We start from the raw sequence: 10,895 nt of genomic DNA, 5'->3' as shown, positions 1-10,895 counted from the left end.
GTTCTTATGGTGTAAAGTATGAAATACTCTTTTCTAAATTTGTCATTCTGTCTTCACGTGTTCTTAGTTGGGCATTTGCCTGCTAAGAAGAGTTTTTATTTTATTCTCTCTGTCTTCAAGTAGTAGGGGAAGAGAATAGAGACAAAAAATACCCAGGACAATTGTTTTGTTTTCAAAGATATGAGAGGCAGGAACTGAGTAAATGCTCTATAAAAGGATTCTGAAGTTTGTACCCCAGTTCTTTGGGAGAACGTGCCTTTCTTGGCTCACTAGCACACTCTCATTCTTGAGAATGTTTTTCCCTTCCTAATAAAAATGTCTACTTCTATTTTTAACCACGTATCTCTGGTCCAGTTCTTTGCCCAGGGACACAAGAACCTGAATAGTTAAGTAGGTGCCTATGGGACTCAAATCCTCACTTATAACAGTATCACTCTATCCATTAAGATTTAATACAGCTTGTATTAATCCAATACTGCTTGCAAAAACCCATTGCTGCCACAGTCCTTTCCTTGCTTTGCTTGTTGGCCCGAGGGAGGCCCTTCAAGTCTGCTCTTCGGTTCTGTGCATATGACCTCATCTCGTCTTTGGGGTGTTTGTTTTCATTTTAACAGAAAAGGAAGCTGCAGATCATCCTGTACCTTTCTTGGCCAAGAGCAAGAATTAACCTTTCCCTGCGATCCTGTCCAGCTATCAGCCTAGTGTCCCTTTGTCAGATCCATTGCCTTTGATCTGCAGCATGCTTGCTTTGCCAGCTGGCACAGCGGCACGTCGTCAATAGAGGGCACTGGAGGGACACTGCAGATCTGCACTCTGGCTGTCCCTGCTGTCCTTGTTGCTCCTAAAGCAAGGCTGCTAGGCCCTTATCCGCAGAGCATCCAGCAGAGCTCACAGGAGTGTCTTTCTCCCTCAGCTGCCCTGCCGGCCTCAGTGTGCTGAAGTCCTTCACAAGCACACTGTTAGGCAATTTCAGTTGCCAACCAGCCCCGACCAGGAGTCACCCACCAAACTCGTCTGCTCCTCTGCTGGACTGCATCTGCCTCCTTTCTATTGAGGAATTGTAGGGAGGAGCCCCTTCTGGGCAAACTGTCCCTTATGTGGGCACTCCCAAACCTATTATCATTAAAATTGTCTTTTGTCTTCTATTAACTCATTATTTCTGATAATTAATTTTTTTTGTATTAATTGTTCAAATTGGTTGTGTGATTTCTGCCCCCCGTATAAACCCTGTCTGACAGAGAAGCAGAGCGGTTTTTGAACTATGCCAGCACTCACAGATGTCATTTTGGGTATAAGATGCAGATGCCCTTGGGTTTCAGTGCGTGCTAACAGAAAAGAGGCTGCTTCAGTTCCGTGATGTGGGAGATGACACAACTGACTGTGACTCTTAGGGGCTGGTTGCGATGGCGTGTCAAGGAAGCAATACACCAGAAGCTATGAGTCACTTCCATTGACTTCTGGCGTCTGCAGGGACAAGCGATATGGGGTTGTAGTCTCGTATCCTAAGTGGTGTCGGACACCATCTCTGTCGTACAGTGATTTTCCACATGCATTTGGGCTTATGTCTGACCTTACTGTTTTCTTTCCTGAATGTTTGTATGTCAGTGCTGTAGTGCTTCTGGATTGTGTGTGTGTGTGCGTGTGTGTGTGTATGTGTGTGTGTGACAGGGATGGTGTGTGTGTGTGTATGACAGGGATGGTGTGTGTGTGTGTGTATGACAGGGATGGTGTGTGTGTGTGTGTTTGTGTATGACAGGGATGGTGTGTATGTATGAGTGTGTGCGGGGGAGCAACTAGGACAAATCCTTCCTTCCTTATTGCTGTTATTTCTTTTTAAAATTTTTCATTATATTCTTATGTGTTAATTTCTACATCAACTTCAAAGTTAGCCTTCATAGCTCTAGGAGAAATGTTTAATTTTATTTGTTATTTATGTATTTTTAGGATTTACTATTTTTAATTAATGTTATGTACATGTGTACTTGCATGTGTTTATGTGTAACATATATATGCAGTATTTTCAGAGACCAAATGAAGGCATGTCACAGGCGGTTGTGACCTACCTGGTATAAGTGTTGGGAACCAAACCCAGGTCCCTAGTTTCTGTAGTTACTTCCGATCATACATTCACATCTGAAGATATGGAGCTAGGAACCACAGATAAGAAGAGCATGCAGTGTTTGTTTTTCTTGGTCTGGATTGCCCCTCAATGTGATCTTTTCTAGTTCCATCCATTTACCTGCAAGTTTCATGACTGTATTCTTCAAAGTTGAATAATATTCATGTATCAGTTGAAGGGTGTTTAGGTTGTTTTCATAAGTTCTAGATGGGATATTTAGTTTTTTTTTAATTGATTTTTATTGAGCTCTGCATTTTTCCCTGCCCCCCCCCCGTCTCTCTTCTCCACCATTCAACCCTCCCCAAGGTCCCCATGCTCCCAATTTACTCAGGAGATCTTGTCTTTTTCTGCTTCCTATGTAGATTAGATGTATGGGACATCTAGTTTTAAAGACAAAAGGTGTGTGTGCCACTCGTTCTTCTGAAATTTCACATCTGAATGAAATTCAGCACAAATTTGTTTTCACCTCATTGAATTGTTTTAATTAAAAATATATATTGCTTCTTACCTACGAATGAAAGCTACAGAAAGGCAGGAAAGCCACAAATTTACTAAGCAAATTAATAGATAATGATAGAAAGCAGAAAAGTAGACTTAATTACATCCAGGTTTTCATTAGCTTTTACATTAGCTGGTGAATGTTATGATTAGGTAAGAATACTCCGTAAAGAACCTTGTGGTTCTGCCTGCTAACAACTCTCAGGGAGTAGCCCTTGTTCCACTGATCACTAAAATCCTAAATGGCTTTCACTAAAGAGGGCAAGTTCATTGAAACAGATACATTTTAGAAACTGCAGAGGAATTGTGAGAAACCAGTAAGAAATAATTGATACCACCAGACCTGCTACATTCAAGATGTATGATTTATTCACACCAACAAAAATAATCACAACAAAATATACACTAATTATAAAAACAAAGGATGTGGTGACATAGGCTGGTATAGGTTCTCTTTTAACCATGTAAAGGCATTTTGCTTGTGTCTACATACATTTTATTAAAAGAGTAACAATCATTAAGGTGCAATGGGCATTTGCATTTCCTCTACAGAAAGAACAGAGGCAAAGTGATGAAGCTTTTAGGTTACAAGGATTTTTTCATGAAGCAACAAACTAAGCTAAAGACCCCAAATATTATCTATTTCCTTCTCCACATACACAAACCCATTAAACCGAGAAATGAGCAGTTAATATTCTTGCTTAGCCCTTACTAATAGTTTTTCCTGTTTTCCTTTTTAACTAAAAGCAAAGTAAAGAACAGTGGTCTTGCCTCTTTTTTAATTGACCTCAGAAGATGAACTCTCTATTTCATGAGAAATGCGAAATTTCAGAGAGTTAGCATCTTCCTTGCTCTTCGAGCCTGGAACTACCTTGTCTTCGTGACTGTGAAACTCATGGCTCTCATGTGCCTGGCTGGCTCTGGAACTTTCCTTGCTGTCAATCCTATCAGACAGCTCAATGCTCTCATGACTGGCCTTCAGTTTATCTTCCTGGGATTGCTCATGGCTTTGGGTTTCCACACTTGGTTCATCCAGCTGACTTGATTCATGGCTGGTCTTGCCAGTGCTGTCCTGGTCAGAGGGCACACTCAGACGGTGGACAACAGGGATGACCTTGAGGACATCATCCAACTCCTTGCTCTTCAAGTGTGAGGTGAGATCCTCACCTATTTCATCAGAAAACTGAACCAGAACAAATGGAAGAATTACACAAACAGCCAAGGATAAGAGCATTATAATCCTTTATCTCCAACTTTTAGGTCAAACTGCTCTGAATATTTTAAAAATTTAACTGAAGAAGAAAAAAACCCTAGCATGTACTTTCTACTTTGTTTGTCACCATCATGTCAGCCATTTCTAGCTTACTAGGTTTATCATTTATGTCTGTGATAAATAAAACCTGTAGCCTCATCGTCTCATTATCTCTGACTTACAGAAAAAGACATTGAAAGTTAACTTGTAAACTGAATAGTAAATAACAAGGCTGAGTCTAATTCAGACCCTTTGATTACGCTCATTATAATTGTGATTTTTACAGTTCCTCTCACACACTTGGCTTCCAAATATGACCATTATATTTCACACAAAAAAATCTCTCTGCAGTAGTTATTGAACTAACATAAATAGTTGTTAAGTACTGCTTAGAGACTGGATTTGGAAAGACGGAACTGTGTGTGATAGACAAAATTAGAAAGACTTTAAGCATACTTTAAACAAGACTTCAAAGTAGGAAAAATGCTCTGTATTCAAAGGTCAAAAAGCAGACCTCAAATAAATGTATCGTGCTCAGTGAATAGCGAGTGAATTTGTAGACTCTGGTTTCCTAGAAGTGAGCTCAAGCCATAGCCATTCCATGCGTCTGACAAGGGATTTACCTGGTCACTGGGAATGTGGATCTTCCTAGACTTTGACTGCAGCCCATAAGCCAAACTATCGCCTCGGCCATCAGGGATTTCTACTGTAGGGACAACAGGAGTGAAAATTTCTGTTTGTGTGGTGGCCGTAATGGACTCATCAGACTCATCCGAATGGTGAGAGTCATCAGGCTGGTCATCGTCATCGGATTCGTCAGAGTCCACAGAGTCCTGGCTGTCTGCATGGTCTCCGTCATCATCGTCGTCATCGTCATCCGTGTGGTCCTGGCTTTCATTAGAGTTGCTTGGGAGAGTCTAAATTGAAAACCAAGATGCCTCAGTAAATGAGAGCTCGGGTTTCACCCTGTGCTAGTTTGGTTGAAATATTTTAATTTACTTTCAGGATCTTTGCAATTGCAGTACATTTCATGGTTTTAAGACAAGGAAATGGGCCTCTTTCTTGCTTTTTAGCACAAGAATAAATGAAACAGCATTCAGAGACACTTCTTTGACTTCTTAATGAAATGTTATTTTCTTAGATATTTTCAAGGCAAACTTAACAAGTATGATGTTCATATCGCTGGCATTTTCCATTGTAAATAGTGTACATTATTAATTTACAAAATTCAATGAGGTAATAAGCATAAATAAGGCTAGATTGATTTTTATCTGAAATGTAATTCCACAAGATATCAGATCACCTGCACCTTAATATAGAAATTAAAATCTCTCTCTCTATCTGTCTATCTCTATATATATATATAGTTGCCTCCTTATTATCGAGGATAGTCAAGACATGACTCTGCAAGGCATAGAAATACAAACTATAGCCAAATCAATGTCGTGAACTAAGGAATAAAGACTATTAAACTATAAATCTGTGAATATTATGGGTCTTTTAATCTAACTTTCCTTATCAGAGATCATCTGTATATTTTAATTGGATCTTAAGGGAAATTTTATTTATTTGCTCAGCACCGACCTACCAAATAATCTTTTAATATTAGCAACATAAATATTTTAAAGTAAAAAAATTGTGGCTTTGTTAAACACTGATGATCTGCTTATCAGATATTAGTTAAAACATCTTTAAACTCCCTTCATACTTTACAAGAGGCTTAAGGTTTCCAGCATCAGGCTTGAGCAGATATCTTCTGTGACACTAAACTTGTCTGCAGAACCTGTGCATTTTGACAGGGAATGAATGCATTTCCTCCCTGAGCAAGCTTTGGAATGGAGATGCGCTAGGACACTCGCTAGTGGACTGCAAGTCTGAAGGGAATGGCGCCAGCCACTTCCTCCAGGTCTCTTCACAGCGGGTTTCATCGCACGTGAGAACTTACTTCTTGCTTAAGGTCATCCGTTTCTTCAGAGGACACTGTATTCTGAGGAAGCAAGGCCACACATTAGCACACACGTTACATGCTCAGCTGCCTAATGCAAAGTTATTCTTTTCCATCTGAAGCAGGTCACATTTTTTCAGACTGACTGATGGTTTACAGTGGGACAATCATGTACTGGTCTTCTAGACACCTATTTACCTATAAGCAGGAAGAGCCCACTTAGTCTGTATGCTTTGGTTAGTCAGAGTCTGTTATTATTGTTTAAGGGTTTTATTTGTTTTGTTGTTGTTGTTTTATTTTGTGTGCTAAGTGTCTTGCATTATATTAGTGTATATATTGTGCTTGCATTATATTAGTGTACTGTGTGCATGCAGTACCCCAGGAGATCAGAAGAGGGCAGAAAATCCCCTGGAACTAAAGTTAACAGAAGGCTGAGAACTGACATCTGGACCCTAGAAACTGAACCCAGGTCCTCTGCAAGAGCAGCCAGTGCCCTTAATGGCTGTGCCATTGCTCCAGTCCTATTCTTCAGCTTGAGAAATCGAATAACAGTACCTGTGGGGCTAGGAGATTTTGCTTCTGAGATGGGTCAGGCTCCAGCCAGGTGGCTACAGCATCTGTATGTTTGCCGGAAAGCTATTAAAAAAAAAGTGTGTATTTGTCATTATTAGAACATAAACACAGGGATCTGTATGCCATGAGCTTTCCCCTGAAGTGAAAGTGTGACATATATTCCCGCTTCCTTTCAAAACTTCAGAGATCATTTTTATAACTTATTTTTTTGTTATTGATTCATTTAATGGCACTCCAAATAGCATTCATCGTGGGGCAGGTCTTCTTTCAGAGTGATTTATAAATACTGGTTCAGTCCTTTCAACCCCCTACGAATTAGACATCAGTACTTCCCTAATAACAGCACAGAAGAAACTCCACCGCAATGGGCTAGGTAGGAAGCAGCGGCAGAGCTGGCGTTCAAGCCCAGGCACGCTGACGGTCAGCACTGGCAATGATGTTTGCCTTGTCTACCTTTGCTGGATGAGGTTTTCATTACTATCGATCCCATCATTTTTCTCTCCATAGGACTAAAGAGGAATTCCCTAAGGCAATATTTTCTAAGATGGTGAGCTTACCCACAGGTAGCTATTTAAATGTATGTTAAGATTAAATTAAATGTAACTAATTTAAATGTAAATTAAGATGAAAAAAAAAAACAAGACAACTAAATCTCTCCATTGAAGTAGCCACTGTATGATTACTCAAAAGGCACTTGAGTCTAGTGGTTAGCAGACAGTCATAAATACAATGTTAAAGTCATTGCACAAAAGGTCCATTGTACCAAGCTGCCAATGGTGGAAACAGAACCTGGAGAATGACTAAGCTAATTCAGGAAGTAAGTATCCCGTGGTCAGCTGTGCTGGCCACACTTGGTCATGTCACAGAATAAGTGACATTTATCACATGGCATAAGTTATGTTTATAATGTAAAGAATTGTGCTATGAAGGATATGTAATCAAAATACATAGGCTAAAAAAAGATTTAATGATCTTAACATAAACAGCTAGTGTTAACCTTCGGGGGGGCATATCCTTAAACAGTTTTCCATATTTTCTTTTACTTCCATGTCTCTTAGGTCCTAAAAAACTGACTTCAGCTTTTCAACTATATCCTAAATACTGTTTGATGAACTATACTGTTATATCTTTTAAAAATGCGTTCTTATATTTTTAAATATTTCTTTTATTCTGTTTCTAAAGCACTAATTACTGCCCCCCTCTCTCATAGAAATGTTAATTTTCCTATTTTGTTAAATTATGACTCAACACCTGTGTTCTCAAGTCTGTCGGAAAACAGATAGGTCTACCCACCCCATTTATACACCCATGTACAAATGCCTCCCTGATTGTCTTTGTGAAGCTGCAGTGGCCCCCAGGCAACTCTGCATCGGCCCTTATTCTGTTCATCAGGAACTGAACTCTGTGTGCCTCTTTGTCCAGACTTGGGACAAGGCCCATCTGGGTTTGCCTGGCACGTGTTCACCTATTATGGAGGGGCAGTTAACCAAGGCTGTTCATCAAATAATTGTAATAAATACAGATGTTGGTTTGGTTTTCACTTTTGTCTGGGAAATGTGGTCTAAACTCTGCTGACAAGCACAGTAGAGTTAAACAGCACGAGCAGACTTTCTCTTTATGACGGGCTTCTTAGCAAGTATCTGGAGCAGTATTGTAAATATTATGGCCATACAAACAGCTCTGGCCAGCATCTGAGTGGTGTTCTAAATTCGGCCTCTGGGACTTTCTGCTTCTAGGCAAGCATGCTGACTCAAGGAGAGAGTCACTCAAGGTCCTAAGACCTGTTTTATATAAGTAGCAATAGCTGGAACATGCTTTTAGTATATTAAAAATCTAATTAAAAGTGAGTCTGTTCATTAAAAACAATGCCCTGTTTGGTACTGTCTCCGTCTGTACTCCGTAAGTACTTTGAAACACACAGGTCTGATTATGAAGATAAATAATAAAATACTGTTCCTAGCAACCTTCGCAACACTTGTGTATGTTCTTCAGTTAAATGATCAACCTAAAGGTGCTTACCAGCTTCTCCTCGGAGCTGCCAGAATCAGTCACCTTCACCTTTAAGATAGAAAAGTGAGGGAAAAAAAATACATGAGAGTGTGCCAAAACCCATTAACTTTCAAGAATTTTCTCTGAGATTCGGTTGTACTCACCGGGAAGGAGGAGGCAATGCCAATGAGGCAAAAGCAAATCACTGCAAATCTCATGGCTGTAGCTGGTCCTGCAACATATTTTGTGAGGAATACTTGGTATCTTGACAAGTTCAACATACACATGTCTCTTTGCACTACCACAATGCTACTGAGCCACTAATAAATTCTGGAATCTTTTCTGCATCTCAGAAAACGTCAGTGTGTAGGCTTTTGAGTCAATGTTTGTGTGCCTTTTCTTTCTCTCAATCTCTCACCCTTGGCAAGGGTGGTTCGGTTTCCCGGCTGCTGTTTATCCAGACTGTACATTGGGACCGTCAGAGCTTATCCTACCACCATGTGATGTCTCCAGCTCTCCACACCTAACACCAGTTTCACAGTGCTTTGATAATTAAAACAGTGAACTATGGTGGCAGCACTTTTTCCAAGGAGGAAAATCAAAAAAATTAAAAATTGCTTTTCCATTTTTCAAATTTGCATTTCAAATGTGACTTTTAACAAGTTAACACCATGCTATAAAGGTAAAAGAAAGATAACTTTGAAATTGAGTGAGATTTTTCCATTTGCAATGAAAAACACTGAGAACAGTCAACAGCTTTCCTGCGTGTGATAATGAGTCTACATGTTATCACACAAGGATCTTGGTGAAAGATTTAAAAGCCAGTGCAGAAGCAAGACATTGAGAAAGCTCCCACCCCACATAGATGAGTTAGTTTATTAAAAACGACAGTATCAATGATTTATATTAATATATAATACCTTTCTTTAATTGCCTCCCCAGTCATCCAGCAACTTTAAAATGATATAGAAATTTGCTCCAAAGATACATAGAACTTTGCAATGTGTGTGTGTGTGCGTGATTAGTAGCAATTTTCTCTGTCCTTTAAAGAACAAACTCAGTTTATTTTTGACTTCTGTGTTCAACTGCCTTTGCAGATACCTGGAAGCCTGCAGAGTATCCAACCTGCTTGTCCAGAGAGCCTAGAGCAGTGCAATCTGTCTGGCTGACGAGTGCTACGGTTAAAGCGTATTCTTTGGACTCACCCACGGAATCCAGCCGGGAGAATGTGCAGCCTCCCTGGCCAGCTACAAGCTTACCTTGGCTGGCTTCCTCCGAGAATGCGGCTGGCGAGAGACTGCAAAGCCGGGATGCTGATGCCTAGCTCCTCCTGTCCTGCTGCTGACAGCTCTGACCTCCCAGAATTTAAATGCTGCTCCAGACAGTCTCCACCAACCAGGGAGGCGGAGTGATGTGTCATGAGGTTTGTGCCACTGCTCAGCCCACCTGCTCCCACAACTTCCCCCTCTGGTTTTGTGGTTGAAAAAAAAAAAAAAAAGAAAGAAAGAAGAAAAGGAAACACAGAAAACATTACTTATGTACAACATCGTTAACTCCTCTTTGCATTTATGGGATGCATTTAGAATCCCGGCAGGGCACGTAGGTTCATAAGGAAGGAAACAGCTAATCATTCTCACAGATTTCATTTATAGTTGTTGAATTAGTGAATAAACATCAATGGGAGTGAGAGGAACTGGGGGACAGTCTCTTTTGACCTAAGTTGCAGGTAGAGGCCACATAGATATGCATTTGTCTCTGTCGGACTCACTGAAGACTAGGAAACTGCTGTTTCTGTAGGCAAGATTTTGAGACCACCCCCCTTTGTCTTTGTATTTGACGGCTCAGATCTGCTGGGGTACAGAGGCTCAGGTTTATAATCCCAGCACTTAGGTGATCCATCATGAGTTTGAGGCTAGCCTGGGCTATGTTCTGTGTTCCAGACCAACTTGGGCTGCAGAACGAGACCCTCCCACACATAAAATATAAATAAAATAGAAAACAGCAGTAACAGATAAAATGAAAACAAGACCACAGCTCAGTTTTGACACTTCAAATATGCAGGAGCATGTCATTTAGACAAAGCACAAAGTGACCCTGAAATTCCACTCGTGCCTGTGAAGTCATGCCCCGGTGACCCTTCGGAGCCGTGAATCTCTGTTGCACTGTTGGGGCAGCTGGGAGGTTATGGTGCTGATAGTCACATAAACTGTGTCAGCGTGTAAAACACTAGAGCGTGAGTTACCCCAGACAGAGGCTGCCTAAGCAAGCCTTTACGAGTGGGAGCTGCATGCCTGCTGGGCAGTGAAGCTGCAGGCTTTTAGGCCTCTGTCACCAGTGCCTGTGTGACCTTGGGCAAGTAGCCTTTCTATAGGACGCACAGTTAACAGTACTGGAGGGGTTGCCAATCCTCCCTCCCCATTTTAAAGAATGTGTACATTAACTGTTAGTGAAACCTTCTGCAGGGGCGAATGCAATGTCTTTACACCGGGATGAGGGCAGATGTAAGAGATCTTTAAGCC

At 40.7% G+C, this 10,895-nt stretch overlaps 1 protein-coding gene across 1 annotated transcript; it reads right to left on the bottom strand.

Annotated features, from left to right (window-relative positions):
• Nucleotides 1-2,964: 2,964 nt before the first annotated feature.
• Spp1 (secreted phosphoprotein 1) lies at nucleotides 2,965-9,761 on the bottom strand. The gene is made up of 7 exons (XM_050155837.1): nucleotides 9,636-9,761; nucleotides 8,541-8,608; nucleotides 8,407-8,445; nucleotides 6,370-6,450; nucleotides 5,815-5,856; nucleotides 4,493-4,786; nucleotides 2,965-3,800 (listed from the first exon to the last, which is right to left on the bottom strand). Exons 2-7 carry the CDS (start codon nucleotides 8,592-8,594, stop codon nucleotides 3,396-3,398), a joined length of 915 nt encoding a protein of 304 aa, XP_050011794.1. The 5' UTR covers nucleotides 8,595-8,608; nucleotides 9,636-9,761; the 3' UTR covers nucleotides 2,965-3,395.
• Nucleotides 9,762-10,895: the final 1,134 nt, after the last annotated feature.

This window comes from Alexandromys fortis, unplaced genomic scaffold (genome assembly GCF_014885135.2).
Source record: "Alexandromys fortis isolate MF-2015 unplaced genomic scaffold, M_Fortis_MF-2015_v1.1 scaffold_87, whole genome shotgun sequence".
NCBI lineage: Eukaryota > Metazoa > Chordata > Mammalia > Rodentia > Cricetidae > Alexandromys > Alexandromys fortis.
This window is presented reverse-complemented; position numbering and strand designations above follow the sequence as displayed.